General features: G+C 40.9%; 1 protein-coding gene across 1 annotated transcript in view; it reads left to right on the top strand.

Annotated features, from left to right (window-relative positions):
• The window catches only part of rsu1 (Ras suppressor protein 1), a 62,524-nt gene extending 45,464 nt beyond the window's left edge, over nucleotides 1–17,060 (top strand). Inside the window, exon 9 of the mRNA XM_022204828.2 lies at nucleotides 14,815–17,060. Within this exon, the coding sequence (XP_022060520.1) occupies nucleotides 14,815–14,917 (103 nt within the window). The 3' untranslated portion in view covers nucleotides 14,918–17,060. The remainder of the gene's footprint in view (nucleotides 1–14,814) is intronic.
• Nucleotides 17,061–17,264: the final 204 nt, after the last annotated feature.

Below are 17,264 nucleotides of genomic sequence, written 5' to 3'. Positions count from 1 at the left end.
CATGCAGACAAGATCTTAACACTATGTAGTTTCTGAACCTCAAACTGGCAAACTAATACACAGAGATTCCAAATTTAGCTAGACAATCATTGGGAGTACTGCTGCTGTTCTCAGGATATGTGTGTGTGTCTGTGTATCTAAAGTATTTTTACACTGAGTGCTCAGATTTACCAGTTTGCCTTCATGTCTCCTAATATTTGCCGTGTTGAGTTCTGTACATGGACGTATAATGGATAATCAGTGTGTTTAATTCCCTATGACCACTGTGCATCCTCTTTTCTAAACAGGGAGGGCCTTGTGTGTCTAAAACACTAACCAGAAAGCTACATGATTTGTTTGTGTCTATAACTATCATTTTCTATTATGGAATCATTCAAACAATTCTAAATTTTGTTTCTTTTATAAATTATTATTCTACAATTTCATTTAGCAGACACTTTCATCCAAAGCGATGTACATCTGAGAGTAGATACGACACAAGCAAGCATCTAGTCAGGAGAAAACAACCTGGATAAGTGTCATTAAACAAGTTCAGGTGTGATAATAGGACTGTGGTGTCTACAGAGAGTGTAGATGTAGTAGGATTCTTTTTTCCCCTTTTTTAGCGGTCTGTCAAGTGCAAGGGTGTTCAATAAAGAGCTGAGTTTTTTTTGTCTTTTCTTAAAGACTGAGAGGAACTCTGCAGATTGAAGAGTTTGGTAACCCATTCTACCACCATCCAACCACAGAGGAGAAGAGTCTAGCTATGGACCGACCCTGTTGTGGTGGTTGGATCAGGAGGCTTCTGTTGGCCGAGTGTAGTGAGCAGGAGGAAGTGAAGACCTACACACGTGGACAAAATTGTTGGTACCCCTCAGTTAAAGAAGGAAAAACCCACAATTCTCACTGAAATCACTTGAAACTCACAAAAGTAACAATAAATAAAAATTTATTGAAAATTAAATAATCAAAATCAGCCATCACTTTTGAATTGTTGATTAACATAATTATTTAAAAAAACAAACTAATGAAATAGGGCTGGACAAAAATGATGGTACCCGTAACTTAATATTTTGTTGCACAACCTTTTGAGGCAATCACTGCAATTAAACGATTTCTGTATTTGTCAATGAGCGTTCTGCAGCTGTCAACAGGTATTTTGGCCCACTGCTCATGAGCAAACAGCTCCAGTTGTCTCAGGTTTGATGGGTGTCTTCTCCAAATGGCATGTTTCAGCTCCTTCCACATATGTTCAATGGGATTCAGATCTGGGCTCATAGAAGGCCACTTTAGAATAGTCCAACGCTTTTCTCTCAGCCATTCTTGGGTGTTTTTGGCTGTGTGTTTTGGATCGTTGTCCTGTTGGAAGACCCATGACCTGCGACTGAGACCAAGCTTTCTGACACTAGGCAGCACATTTCTCTCCAGAATGCCTTGATAGTCTTCAGATTTCATCGTACCTTGCACACTTTCAAGACACCCTGTGCCAGATGCAGCAAAGCAGCCCCAAAACATTACTGAGCCTCCTCCATGTTTCACCGTAGGGACAGTGTTCTTTTCTTCGTATGCTTGGTTTTTGAGTCTATGAACATAGAGTTGATGTGCCTTACCAAAAAGCTCCAGTTTGGTCTCATCTGTCCAAAGGACATTCTCCCAGAAGCTTTGTGGCTTGTCAACATGCATTTTTGCAAATTCCAGTCTGGCTTTTTTATGAGTTTTTTTTCAGCAGTGGTGTCCTCCTTGGTCGTCTCCCATGAAGTCCACTTTGGCTCAAACAACGACGAATGGTGCGATCTCACACTGATGTACCTTGGCCTTGGAGTTCACCTTTAATTTCTTTGGAGGTTGCTCTGGGCTCTTTGGATACAATTCCAACGATCCGTCTCTTCAATTTGTCATCAATTTTCCTCTTGCGGCCACGTCCAGGGAGGTTGGCTACTGTCCCGTGGGTCTTGAACTTCTGAATAATATGAGCCACTGTTGTCACAGGAACTTCAAGCTGTTTAGAGATGGTCTTATAGCTTTTACCTTTAAGATGTTTGTCTATCATTTTTTTTTCGGATGTCCTGGGACAATTCTCTCCTTCGCTTTCTGTTGTCCATGTTCAGTGTGGTACACACCTTTTCACCAAACAGCAGGGTGACTACTTGTCTCCCTTTAAATAGGCAGACTGACTGATTATGAGTTTGGAAACACCTGTGATGTCAATTAAATGACACACCTGAGTTAATCATGTCACTCTGGTCAAATAGTTTTCAATCTTTTATAGAGGTACCATCATTTTTGTCCAGCCCTATTTCATTAGTTTGTTTTTTTAAATAATTATGTTAATCAACAATTCAAAAGTGATGGCTGATTTTGATTATTTAATTTTCAATAAATTTTTATTTATTGTTACTTTTGTGAGTTTCAAGTGATTTCAGTGAGAATTGTGGGTTTTTCCTTCTTTAACTGAGGGGTACCAACAATTTTGTCCACGTGTGTAAATGATAGAGTTCAGGTTGGAGGAAGCTGTTGTCATCATAATTTTGAATGCAAGTGTCAGAGTTTTGAATTTTATGCGGCCAGGAAGCCAGTGGAGTGATCTGAACAGTGGGGTGTTATGTGGTGTTTCTGGCTGGTTGAAAACCAGACGTGCTGCTGCATTCTGGATCACCTGCAGAGGTTTGACCATGCATGAAGGGAGGCCTGCCAGTAAGGAGATATAGTAGTCGATGTGTGGTATTATGAGAGCCTGTAGCAGGAGCTGTGCTGCATGTTCAGACAGGAAGGGTCTGATCTTCCTGATGCTGTACAGGGAGAATCAACACAACCGAGCAACAGATGCCACATGAGCCTTAAAGGTTAGTTGGTCATTGATCATGCCAGCCAAGTTTCTGGCAGACTTTGTGAGTGTGAGCTGGTTTGATTTAAGCTGGAATTATTATTATTATGTGATTCAATGTCCCTAGACCATTTGTACTCCAGTTTGGCAGTTTTGGTAGCCATCCTCAAGCTTCTAGAAACTTTCTGGTTCTATCTTTAACCACTTCTCTTGGATTGATGCAGTTCAACAAAATTTGATGGCTTTGTGACACAGAATTGTTTGTTCAGCACAGTCCACAGGTTCTTAATGCAGTTAAGTCAAGACTTTAGGGATGTCAGTCTAAACCCTTAATTCTATTCTGATTCAGCCATTTCTTTACCGCTTGCTGAGGTGTGTTTATGGTCACTGTCTTGTTGGGAGACCCAACTGCATCCAAGATCCACCCTTCTGGCTTCTTTGATAGATTCATTATAGGTCTTCTGAAAAATTACAAAGTCTGCTGGATCAGAAATATACATACAGCAACTTGAATTATCAGTTTTGGTCATGTAGAAACTGTTAGTCAAAGTTTCCTAGTGGTAAGACGTCTAAACTTTGTGTAATTATGATTAACTGATTTCTCTGAGCCAGTTTAAATGTAGCTGTTGAGATACACTTGCAGGGGGTCTTTGACTTGGGTCAGAATTCCATGCATACAGCACGGCATAAGTTGGTTTTCGCAATAAGTTGAAAATCACATTCTGCTGCGCGTCCCCTTCGTATAGCACATTCCAATGTGGCATACAACCAGCAAATGAAAACAAAGCCATCTTCCTCTTATAGCACCATACGGTGACGTGTTCATCCGCTCCACTCGCCAGCTAGTTCGAAGTAGCCAATTACAACGTAATGATGAAACGCCGTAGGTTGAGGACGTCACAAACCAAGGTCCTACTGTACACCACGGTGGGAAAGTCTGATGACCTCAGCAAATATCTGAAAAAGCAACTCATCTCCTTGAATAAGTTTGGAAAATCACTTGGAGCAATTTCAAGGCTTCAGATCCTAAGATCATCTGTGCAAACAACTGTTTGTAGAAAATATAGTAAGCTCAAAAAATGAAGTATTTGGCCACAATGACCAGAAACATGTTTGGAGGTGAGAAAGTCAGGTCTTTTAACTGGAACTGGTGCTTTACACTAAGTAAATGGAATAATGAATAAGGAGTATTACCTCCACATTCCTCACAAAAACCTGAAATCATCAGCCAGAAGGTTGGGTCTTAGGCACAGCTGGGTGTTCCAACATCCACAAACACACAACAAAAATGGTAAAGAAATGGTGAGGTCAGGCCTGAAACTTTGAACAAACATTCAGCGAACTATGAACGATCCGTACAAATACTGTGCATTCCACTGACTGATTTTTGTATGATGTGATTGGGAGGTCCTGATCATTCACATGCACAGAAACATTTTTCCTTTTTCAAGTAACCTTGTTTAAAGCCAAGGCTAAGAATGAAGTACAGCATATTAAGGAAATAGGCTGCATCGAGAAACACAGATTGGGTTGAAGAAATAGACTTTTCCTCTCCAATGATCTCTCTAGCTTCTGTGCTAGCAAGAGACACCCATGGGAGAGAAAAAGTGACAGACAGAGGTGGGGTGAGAGGCATATGTGTATGTGTGGTATTTCATGTGTATTTGCTGATATTAAGTGAACCACAGTGAAAGAGGACAATCATTACTTAACAAGAGTCCACAGCTGTATGTGTCCGCTGTTGATGAGTGCTCTGTGAATATCTGGTCTGTTCCTTCCAATTAAAATGTCTGCCGCGACTGTGCTGGTGAGGATCACAGTGCTTGTATGCCACTAATGTTGTTGACCGCGTTTTATCCACCTGTGCAGGGTTCCCACGCGTCCTGGAAATCCTGGAAGACCTGGAAAATGACTGACCAATTTTCCAGTCATGGAAAACATATGGAAAATGAGAAAAAAGGTCAAATGTCCTGGAAACGGTTAACTTGTCCTGGAAAAATATTTATCCTACCCCTGTCATTGCATACGGGTTACAAGTTATGCGCATGCATGTCTGTTGTCACCGTATTTTCTGGGCAACATTAAGGCATATAATATATATAAAGTAGCGCTTCTCTGCTTCGAGTCGCAGCGCCCCATGTGACGCTACCAGCCAATCAAATTTGCATTCCCCTGAGTTGGCTGTAACTTGCGAGATGAAACACAACTCTGATATCGGCATAGCGGCGGCTTAACAGGTATGGGCCGCATTTCACTCAGTAGTTCACAGTTGTTTTATTGTTTGATGAAAATAAGGGAATGAAAACAACATTAGGAATTCTGTTGTGTGGATGGTGTGGGTATTGCAACGCCCGCACTTTTACTGAAACGTCATTTCATCCCCCTCACTGCCGAGGTGTGTGGTGGCGTCCGCATAAACTACATCTTCCCATAACAATTGGAAGGTGCAGCTGAGCGTTTCATGTCTGAAATCAAACTTTCAGTCGATGACGCCGGTCAAACCCATAGAATACAGTCTATGGTCAACCCAGATAAAGTCTTTGTCGCGAAAAGTCCGCCTGCGTACAGCCATGGCCATAAGTTTGGACACAAGTACCATGACGCTTGTGAATCTTAGAAAATACCACAAAATTGTCACTTACAATATACTTATGTTCTGTAATAGACATCAAAACAGACATAAGTCATGCTGTGTCCAAACTTATGGCCATGGCTGTATATTGTAAGTGACAATTTTGTGGTATTTTCTAAGATTCACAAGCGTCATGGTACTTGTGTCCAAACTTATGGCCATGGCTGTATGATGGTGACGTCACGTTGACATCGCTCACTTCACCTCCTACGTCTCAATTGGTGGTCGAGTTGCAGACACTAGAATGCGAATTTAGCGTGCACACGCTAATAAGCAAGAATGTCCAATTACTACAGAGTAAACAATCAACATGTCAGTCAGCAAACACAACACAGAATATCAGAGGGCAGAGGTTCTCAATAAACGAGGTTATAAATGATGGAACTAGGAGAGACCAGGACCAGATGAGCACGAGGGTGAACTGTCCTGGCTACTGTCTACATGTCATTGTGCACATTTTTTCCTCACCGAACCAAACTTTACCCTCTTAAACCCTGATCAGAAAATGAAGCTACAGCCATGGCCATAAGTTTGGACACAAGTACCATGACGCTTGTGAATCTTAGAAAATACCACAAAATTGTCACTTACAATATACAGCCATGGCCATAAGTTTGGACACAGCATGACTTATGTCTGTTTTGATGTCTATTACAGAACATAAGTATATTGTAAGTGACAATTTTGTGGTATTTTCTAAGATTCACAAGCGTCATGGTACTTGTGTCCAAACTTATGGCCATGGCTGTACATTTGGGTATATTCTGGATATTGGCATATTTAGGGCTGTCTTTTGGAACACTAGGTGGCATATTTTTGGGTAATTTGTTTTATAATCTGATCACATTTTTTCAGGTGTATACTGGCATACCAAGAGCACATTTTGGTATTTTTCAGGTTCGTATTAAGGCCACATTTTGGCTTTGTTCTGTCATTTTCTGGGCACATTTTGTTACAGTTGAAGCACATTGTGGCATTTTTGTCCATATTTTTGCATTAAATTGTCCAGTAGGCCAGCAGAGCCATATTAGGCTCCATATGGGCTTAAGAGGGTGAAGAAAAACACATTATACACATTATCTTCATGAGAAATGCAGGTGCCAGATATGCAGAAAATCTGAGTTAAGCAATAAACTGATAGAAACAAAGGAAATTGGTCAGTGAGTTATTGAAAATATCCTAATATTTTAAAATCAATTGCAACAGAGAAAGTAGGAGAGAAGAGAAAGTAGAGTTGGGAATTACCCAGTTGAACACTGTAATTCCAGTTTGTCATGCTAGTGAACTGTTACGCTGTAATCTGTGGTTGTTTGCATTATTCTATGATACATCTGCAATAATTATTTTTCATAGATAAATTATAGCCATAGATGCACATCAAATGTCTGAGTAATAAATATAGATACAATCTGGGTAAATGCAAGTTACAGCTGTAGTAAAGAATACTTCCAAAGAATGAGGGGGACAGGAACGTGTTAGTGGATGATGTGATAACGTGTGTCTGTACCGACTGGAAATGTCCTGGAAAAGTCCTGGAAAATCATTTCGGGGAAAGAGTGGGAACCCTGCTGTGTTTTATCCATATGGAACTGTTTATTTAAATCTGTGGCAGTGCATGTGCTGGGGGAGGTAATGAGGGGCAGGAGAGAGAAGAATAAGTTGAACTAGGATGCACCAATTTCAATGTTGCATGCATTGACTACGGTCTGATTATCAGTTCATAAGCTTATTTGTGTTTATGTTTTTTCAATAGCTTTGTTTAACAGATGCTCCATCAGTTAATACATGAACATATAGACAGACTGACAGGAAAAAACAAACAACAAAATACACTGCTTGGATTTCCTTGTGACCACAAGCAAATGCTTTGGGTTTCTGGTTGTTGGTTTCTATGGATGCTTTGAATTTTAACTTAGTTGACCAGATCATTGGAAGTTCTTACTGATCCTCCTCGTCACATGGTGCCTGGTTGAGTGAGTAAGGTGCATGTGGCAACAGTTTAAAGCTATTTTAGGTTGCTTCTGTCAGTGAATACTTTCTTCCAGAAGAGGCAGGAACATAGGGTGACCTATAAGAGTGGAGATAGGAGCACACAGGTAAACTACTTGTGTAGACGGTGTAATCTGAAGGAGATCAGTGACTGCAAAGTAGTGGTAGATGAGAGTATAGCCAGACAGCATAGGATGGTGGTGTGTAGGATGACCCTGGTGGTGAAGAAGATGAAGAGGGCAAAGGCAGAGCAGAGGACCAAATGGTGGAAGCTGAAAAAGGAAGAGTGTTGCATGACTTTCAGGAAAGAGTTGAGACAGGCTTTGGATAGTCAGGAGGTGCTTGCAGATGACTGGACAACTACAGCAAATGTGATCAGGGAGACAGGTTGGAGAGTACTTGGTGTGTCATCTGGAAGGAAAGGAGATAAGGAGACTTGGTGGTGGAATGAGGAGGTGCAGGAGTGGATCAAGAGAAAGAGGTTAGCTAAGAAGAAATGGGACACTGAGAGGACTGAAGAGAGTAGACAGGAGTACAGGGAGATGCAGCGTAAGGTGAAAGTAGAGGTGACAAAGGCCAAACAAGGGGCTTACGATGACTTGTATGCTAGGTTGGACACTAAGGAGGGAGAGACTGATCTGTACAGGTTGGCAAGGCAGAGAGACAGAGATGGGAAGGACGTACAGCAGGTTAGGGTGATAAAGGATAAGGATGGAAGTGTGTTGACAGGTGCCAATAGTGTGATGGGAAGATGGAAAGAGTACTTTGAAGAGTTGATGAATGAGGAAAATGAGAGAGAACGAAGAGTAGAAGAGGTGACTGTTGTGGACCAGGAAGTAGCAAAGATTAGTAAGGATGAAGTGAGGAGGGCATTGAAGAGGATGAAGAGTGGAAAGGCACTTGGTCCTGATGATATACCTGTGGAGGTATGGAAGTGTCTCAGAGAGGTAGCAGTAGAGTTTCTGACTGGGTTGTTCAACAGGATCTTAGATAGTGAGAACATGCCCGAGGAATGGAGGAGAAGTGTGCTGGTGCCCATCTTTAAGAACAAGGGAGATGTGCAGAGTTGTGGCAACTACAGAGGAATAAAGCTGATGAGCCACACGATGAAGCTATGGGAAAGAGTAGCTGAAGCTAGACTAAGGGCAGAGGTGAACATCTGTGAGCAGCAGTATGGTTTCATGCCCAGAAAGAGTACAACAGATGCAATATTTGCTTTGAGGATGTTGATAGAGAAGTACAAAGAAGGTCAGAAGGAGCTGCATTGTGTCTTTGTAGACCTGGAGAAAGCTTCTGACAGGGTGCCCAGAGAGGAACTGTGGTTTTGTATGAGGAAGTCTGGAGTGACAGAGAAGTATGTTAGAGTGTTGCAGGACATGTATGAGGACTGTAAGACAGTGGTGAGGTGTGCTGTAGGAGTAACAGAGGAGTTCAAGGTGGAGGTGGGACTACACCAGGGATCAGCTCTGAGCCCCTTCTTGTTTACTGTGGTGATGGACAGGATGACAGACGAGGTTAGACAGGAGTCTCCATGGACTATGATGTTTGCAGATGACATTGTGATCTGTAGTGAGAGCAGGGAACAGGTGGAGGAGAAGCTAGAGGCGTGGAGGTTTTCCCTGGAAAGGAGAGGAATGAAGGTTAGCCGCAGCAAGACGGAGTATATGTGTGTGAATGAGAGGGACCCAAGTGGAAGAGTGAGGTTACAGGGAGAAGAGATCAAGAAGGTGGAGGATTTTAAGTACTTAGGGTCAACAGTCCAGAGCAATGCAGAGTGTGGAAAAGAGGTGAAGAAGCGTGTACAGGCAGGCTGGAACGGCTGGAGAAAAGTGTCAGGTGTGATGTGTGATAGAAGAGTTTCAGCTAAAATGAAAGGAAAGGTTTACAAAACTGTGGTTAGACCAGCCATGTTGTTTGGTCTGGAGACAGTGTCTCTGAGGAAAAGACAGGAGGCAGAGCTGGAGGTAGCAGAACTGAAGATGCTGAGGTTCTCTTTGGGAGTGACCAGGATGGATAGGATCAGGAATGAGAACATCAGAGGGACAGCACATGTTAGAGGCTTTGGAGATAAAGTCAGAGAGGCCAGACTGAGATGGTTCAGACATGTCCAGAGGAGAGAGAGTGAATATATTGGTAGAAGGATGCTGAGTTTCCCACTGCCAGGCAGGAGGCCTAGACGAAGACCAAAGAGGAGGTTTATGGATGTGGTTAAAGAGGACATGAAGGTAGTTGGTGTGAGAGAAGAGGATGCAGAAGACAGGGTTAGATGGAGGCAATTGATTCACTGTGGGGACCCCTGAAGGGAAAAGAAGAAGAAGAAGAAGAAGGTTGCTTCTGTCACTGCCACCTGTGCTTTGTGAGCAAGCACATTGTCCTGGGGCAATTGCATGCTAGCTTTAATAATGGCACAACTCAGATTAGGGCTGCAACAACGAATCAATTAAAATCGATTATTAAAAGCGTTGGCAACGAATTTCATTTTCGATTCGTTATGTCGTGTGATTCATGCGTCACTCGCCATGTCACGGAGCCGTCTACTTCACTTGTAGAGCTTTGTCAATGCTGGCTGACTGAATAAAGTTTTAAAAAAAACTCTACCTGCAGAGCGAGTTGAACAGAGCGAGGTGGAGGCAGAGCGGAGGCAGTATTTTCAAAGGAGTAAATTCAACAAATGAAACATGACCAACACAGATAAAACAGTTTGAACTCAAAGTGTGGGAGCATTTCCTGCTTCACAAAACGAAAAACATGCAGCATGTCCACGACTTGCCATTTTCCCACATGGCAATGCATGCATCTGAAAATGGCACGGATGTGGGCGGTCAGTAGCAGACCACAACATTGTCACATGACAGCGTTTGAGCAACAGTGAACCCCTACGTGGTCACGTGATCGAGCTTTCAGCCTGATGGTCCTGCAGCCGACTCAGATAAACACAGCGACTCGACTGCAAACTTTTCCTTTCATTTTGAAAACACTTAAGCAAAAAGTATTTCTGAAAGTATTTGAGGTAAGAAATAAGCTGCAGCAGCTGAATCTGTCCTGATTTTAGCTCACCAACGGCTAGTTTAGAAGTTTGAGGACAGTTTCACGATGTGTGGGATCTCCGCACGCCACATCGAATTTGCATAATGTAGAAGAAAAGTCTAATTTATTCAAATGAGCTCCGGGTAAATACACCGGATCGCAGCTGGAAACACACCGCAACCATACCAGAATGCCACATGCGGTGTGTTACATCTAATGGACACAAACCTTAAATCTCTACATTATCCTATGTTTGTTCCGTTTTAAAGTGAGGAAATGTAATGTTAGTCTCTCTGGTAGCTCGTCTGATGCTAGTGTTTGCTTGTTAGCTGATTAATGACAGAGATAGGACACGTGTGTGTGAGAGATACTTTTTATTTCACTTCAATCAGCTTAATCAGGGTTTAAATATGCATTATAAATAAACGTAACTTGCACACAGGGGTGGTAATAATTTGAAGATTGAGCCTCAAGTTTTAATTTTCTGACAAAGTCTGAGTGAAGACACTGGTCTGTGTTGGACTGAGGCAGGATGAATTGCTTTGACAAGCTTCATGAGAAAGACATCATGTCCACTACAGCAAGCAGCTGTCTGACTGAGAGCATCCTCAACATGACCATCACTGACATGAGGCCTCTGTTGATGGTTGAAGATGAAGCCTTCACTACAATGATCTTATTTGCTCTGTCAGTCCAAATCTTCTATTTTTGAATCAAGAATTAAAAAATGTGTTTTTTTTATCCGATTCATCGATGACAAAATAATCGACCGGTTAATCAATTATTAAAATAATCTTTAGTTGCAGCCCTAACTCAGATATTGAATAGCTTACCGAACAATAATATTTAAATTTTTAATTATAAATAATTCATCTTATAATCGGAAATCATAGATTCAGATTTCATAGATCTCCTGTTCCCATACAAAGAGTTACATGGTAGCACAGGTGATAGGTATGCACAAAGCATTTATTCACTACTGCTACAACAAATAATAACACAGCAATGACACAAACATATCAAACATGATATGTTTATCTTGTATGGTTCCTGAAGTAAGGAACAGTGTTAATGTGTATATAGCATGGAATTTCATTATATGTGGTCGCAGACTTCTACTACAATTGAGAATACAGGCATACAGTCAGGTACATAAATATTTGATTCTCAACAATTCTCAGCATTTGGGTTCTGTACACCACCATAATTGATTTCGATGAAACAATCCAGATGTGCTTCAAGTGCAGACTTTCAGCTTTAGTTTGAGGGTATTTACATCCAAATCAGGTGAATGGTGGAGGAATTACAACACATTTTAAATGAACCCTAAACCTTTTTAAGGGACCAAAAGTAATTGGACAGTTGGCTGCTCAGCTGTTCCATGGCCAGGTGTGCATTGTTCCCTCATTTCATTTACAAGGAGCAGATACAAGGTCTAGATTTCATTTCAAGTGTGGTGTTTGGAATCTGGTGAGGTCAACTCTCAATATGAAGTCCAAAGAGCATCACTGCCAGTGAAGGAATCCATCATTAGGCTGAAAAATCACAACAAACCCATCAGAGCGATAACAAAATATTAGGTGTAGACAAATCAACTGTTTGGTTCATTCTTAAAAAGAAAGACTGCACTGGTGAGCTCGGAAGAAAGCAAATGTGGTGAATGGCAGAAGAATCCTTTCCCTGGTCAAGAAAAACCCTCAACAACAAATCACCAGATCAAGAACACAAAGTTCACCACAAGATGTAAACCATTAATGAGCCTCAAAACAGGAAGTTCAGATTAGAGTTTGAAAAAAAAAAAAAAAAAATCTGAAAGAGCCCGTCCAGTTCTGGAGCAACATCTTATGGACAGATGAGACAAAGATCAACCTGTAGCAGAAAGATGGGAAGAGAAGAGTCTGGAGAAGAGAAGGAACTTCTCAAGATCCAAAGATACCAGCTCATCAGTGAAGCAGGGTGGTGGTAGTATCATGTTGTGTGCATGGATGGCTGCCAATGGAACTGGTTCTCTAATATTTATTGATGATGTGACTGCTGACAGAAGCAGTAGGATGAATTCTGAAGCGTTTCTGGTAATATTATCTGCTCATATTCTGCCAAAGCTTCAGAACTCATTGGACAGGTGCTTCACGGTGCAGATGGACAATGACCTGAAGAAAAACTGCCAAAACAACCAGAGTTTTTTAAGGAAAAGGAACGGAATGTTCTGCAGTGGACAAGTCAATCCCCTGACCTGAATCCAACTGAGCTGCATTTCACTCGCTGAAGACTGAACTGAAGGGAAAATTCCCCAAGAACCAGCAGGAAGTGAAGACTGCAGCAGTAGAGGCCTGGCAGAGCATCACCAGGAACCAAACCCAGCATCTGGTGATGTCTCTGGGTTCCACACTTTAGGCTGTCATCGACTGCAACCAAACATTAAAGTCACAATTGGATTTATGATCATGTTAGTTTGTCCAATTTCTTATGTGTCCCTTAAAAAGGTTTAGAGCACATCCAAAATGTGTTGTAATTCCTCCACCGTTCACCTGATTTGGATGTAAATACCCTCAAATTAAAGCTGAAAGTCTGGCCTTACAGTACATCTTGATTGCTTTATTTCAAGTCCATTGTGGTGGTGTACAGAACCCAAATGCTGGAAAATGAGTCAATGTCCAAATATTATGAATCTGACTATAGACATTCTACAATAAAATAAACGAGACTTTTGAAACACATCTGATTAGGGGTCTGTCTGTGTCTTCTTCTTGTGAATGTGACAAATGGAGCAGAGGTTTGTTTCTTGTGAGTGTGTCTGTGCATCCTTCACACACACTCAGATTCCAAGGTGTTTTCTTCAGTACTTGTCCTGATGTAAATATTTTGGATTATTAAGTCCAGATTTTGGGACATTAATTGGTGGGATGTTAGAGTTTCAGAATTTTAAGTTTCAAAACTACTCAGGTCTTTCCTCTGTATCAACTACTAGGTATTAGGAAGAGAAACATTTGTAGAAGTCATCACAAGGAATACAGTTCTGTGGTATGAGTGGGTCATTGACACCTGTTGTTGTCCTCAAGTAAGAATTGATTGTTTGTTTGGTTGTAAACATCCAACCTGGTCCTAAACGGATGCAGGGAACAAATGTTTCTTATGGATCAAAATCTTTCTTACCTGCCTTCAAATGGTCTCCTCTCCCAAATTTACTGCTGTGACAAGGGTACTGGAGTTGTTGAAAGGGTACTGGAGTTTTGTGAAAGGGTACTGGAGATTTGTGTGTTTGGTTCTGGAAGGCATCCAGCAGTAAAACTGTTGGTTTGCTCCTTTGTACACTACGCAATACGTGTAGTTGACATTTGGACAACAGCACAGAAACAGTTTGAAGCGATGAAAAGGCTTCTTTAGAATGGTTGAAAACAAACCAAAGTTCTTTTACTTTCTGGCCAGGAACCTTGAGGAGATCAACTACCAACAAGTTGTTCTTCTAATTGATGGGTGCAAGAAAGGCTGCTAGTGGCACTGAATCTCAAAAAACTACCTTTCTTTATGTCAGTATGGAAAAGGCTGTTAAGGAGACAGGGAAGAATAGATTAAATGATGAAACAGTCAGGTAAACTCTTTGGTGCCAGTCTTTTTGTTTGACATTATTGTTAAGCTAAGAGGATTATTTTTAGAATTTTTTGACTCTGAACAGTTAGTTTTATGAGGATTCATGCTTCAAGCTTCTAGACCCTACACAACATTCGTGCCACAGTCCTGATATTACAAAGTTCTGCCTAGGTACTCAGATACAATTACCTCATCAAAATGTCTCTCAATTTACCATCAATTATTTAAATGGACAGTTTATGAGCAGGTTGCCCACTAACCGTCAGCTTACCAGCTCAATCCCCGGCTTGTCCATCAGCCGAAGTGTCCATAGGCAACCCAAACTCATACTCATACTATGTCGTAGTAATCCTTGACCACCACAGAATATGGGCACACTTCACCTTTTCTCTGTTATAAACTTTGGTTCAGGAGATATGGTGCAAATACATCATTTCATTATGGCACAAAGTAAAACAGCTAGCCCAGCCACTACAAGATTTCCAGAAATGTTCAGGGTCTTTAATTGTGAAAATGTTATCAAGTTTTAACTTTCATAACATGAAACATGTCGTTGAACATGTCACCTTCAATTTGGCACAAATCGCCTAGACTATATCAATCATTTGTGACATTTCACAAACGTTACGGGCCCATGAACCACTGGGGAGGCTTTTAGCAGCGTCTGTTACTTGTTGACATCTAACTACATCAGCACTCTCAGGTGTGTGAGTTCAAAAAATGTCTGTGCATAATGAAAGTGTCTTTTCTCTCTCCTTTCCTCTCCCCTCCTCAGTCTCTATGGCAGACACATGCAGGCAAACCCAGAACCTCCCAAAAAGAGCAACGATAAGAGCAAGAAGATCAGCCGCAAACCACTAACTGCAAAGAACAAATGAAGAGAGAGGAGAAGACGACAACCAAAACTGCTTCGAAGCCAAACTCACTGCATCTGCATTTCTTCTTCTGCCTTTCTGTTTCTTAAAAAACAAACATTTAGTGTTACATTTAAATATGCAAATATGTGTTTCTGCATGTATAGTTTTAAGTTTCGTTTGAATTCAGCCCATGTGGATTTTTTTAATCCTTATTAACTGGTGAGTCTTTGTATGTGTCATGTTTTCTTACAGGGCCTGAACAGAGTTAACTATTAGTAATGACTGCATATTGATCAGACCAAAGCAAAGTTAAAATTTTACTACAGTGCCTTCCTTAGGAAGTTGTTTTACATTTGGTGGCCCCAGACAGCAAACAAGGATTTTAAATTTGGAGGACAATAGTATTGAGAAGTCCAGCAAAGTGACAGTAAACTGGCAGATATCAAAGGCCAACAGTGAATTTCGGTGGGTCTGGCTTCCTCTGCAAAGAAGTCCTGCACCCAGTAGTTTAGGGGATAGATAATGTTAGGTATAAGAGTTATATATAATTTTTTCATTTATAACATATTGCCACTTTGTACCTCCAGAGCTCATTTCACAGAGACGAGAAAAACAGCTGCATTACATTTGTGTTATTTTCCAGTGAAAACACAGTCAGCAGATACAGAGCAATGCTTTACATTCATTCTAAAGCTTGATGCTTTCTTTGCCTCTTTGGTGCTGTTGCTCACCTTTTCTGGATGCATCGTCTCTGGCTATCCGAGTATGGAATATTAATGTCAAATCTAGCAAGTTTATATCATCACACAGAGTAGAAACATGATTTGTGGAGAATTTTCAGAGGTAAATTCACAAAAATATACAGAATCTTGAGCAACTTCAGAGTCACTTGTTGGTATCACTCAATCAGTGCCAAAACTCAGAGCTGGACAAGATCGTAATGCTATTTTATTAGAACTAATTCTAACGGCTAGTAGCTTAAAATCTGAATCACTAAACGGTGCAAAATGTTGCTAAATGACATCATATGCTACTTAGCATATTGATGACATCATTCCACATATTAGCATTCTGCTTAGTGTCAGCTGGTGTCCATCAGTTTGCTTCTCTCCTGCCCTCTGTGCTCACACATACTAGTTTTTAACACAGATAAAATCCTAATAAACCTGTTCTCATTTGTATGCCAGTAAGAATATAATATATATCACATATAAGAACAGAACAGATGCAGAGAGAGGTGTGCCACTGGCTGTTATTTCTCATTTTGATCATTTGATATTTGTTATTTTAAAATTGTTGCCTATAGTTTGTCTCCGTCAAGATGGAGATAATCTCACCTCTCTGTTGCTACCTCTTTTACCATTTAGATTCTAACCTGGAAAAGAAATTTGTCCCCGCAGACACTCAGAATGCTTCCCTGATGCTGCTGTTCTATTCTAGCTGTCCTTCCTCTCCAACACGTCGTCGTGGTTCCAGCTTCTACTGGATGCCACATTTCTAATATGCAGGAAATGATGGTTACACATACGTTGTTGCTGTACTTCACTCACTTTAATTACACCCTCTTACACACCACTTTGTCTTTATTTTTCCAGAATAACACAATAACACACCCTTCTCTCTATTGAGAATCAGAAAAAGCTGTTCTGCTCTATATATGCTGTGTAGCTCAGCTAAGGAAAGAGATGCGAGTGGGAAATTCCAGACACACCATCAATGAATGTCAGCACACCAGCTCTAATGGAGGTATATTGTCTGTAGCAGGCTGGTGGGCTGGTGGACACCACAGGCATTTGAGCAGGATAGTGGAATGCTCTTCACTGTCAACAAAATGGAACTTCTGGTCGTCTATTTCAGATACAGTTGCTGATATTTACTCACAAGAGTGAGGAAGCAGGCTCAGTGACACCTGCATTCATTCCACTGAAGAACACTTTAAGCCTCAGTTAAACTGTTCTTAAGTTTGAATCTGTGCCTTCAGTTTCACGTTCTCTTTTGTTATTTTTCAGTGCTTTACTATGCATTTACCACATTTCAGCATTTTGCAAAAATAATGAATGTAATCCATTTTTAAATGCATTTTGCTTTTATTGCAGGTCAAAACATGTAGAAAGATATTTGAGGTCTTTCCAATGATCATATTGAATAAAACAGTCAAAAGAAATTCTGTTTTGTTGTTAATGCTATAACCATTTTCTTCATAAGTGTGGCATAATTTTGGGAATCTGTCAGCTAATGTTATGTCTGAGCTAGTTGCAACTCTTCCAGGAAAGTAAAGAAGGCGCTCATTCAGACGTGATGCTGACACATTCAGAAGCCATGAGATTAATGTAAAGGAATGTACACTGATCAGGCATAACATCACAAC

The sequence above is a fragment of the Acanthochromis polyacanthus genome, chromosome 20 (genome assembly GCF_021347895.1).
Source record: "Acanthochromis polyacanthus isolate Apoly-LR-REF ecotype Palm Island chromosome 20, KAUST_Apoly_ChrSc, whole genome shotgun sequence".
Taxonomy (NCBI): domain Eukaryota; kingdom Metazoa; phylum Chordata; class Actinopteri; family Pomacentridae; genus Acanthochromis; species Acanthochromis polyacanthus.
The sequence above is the reverse complement of the archived record's forward strand: the minus strand, read 5'-3'. Positions and strand labels throughout refer to the sequence as shown.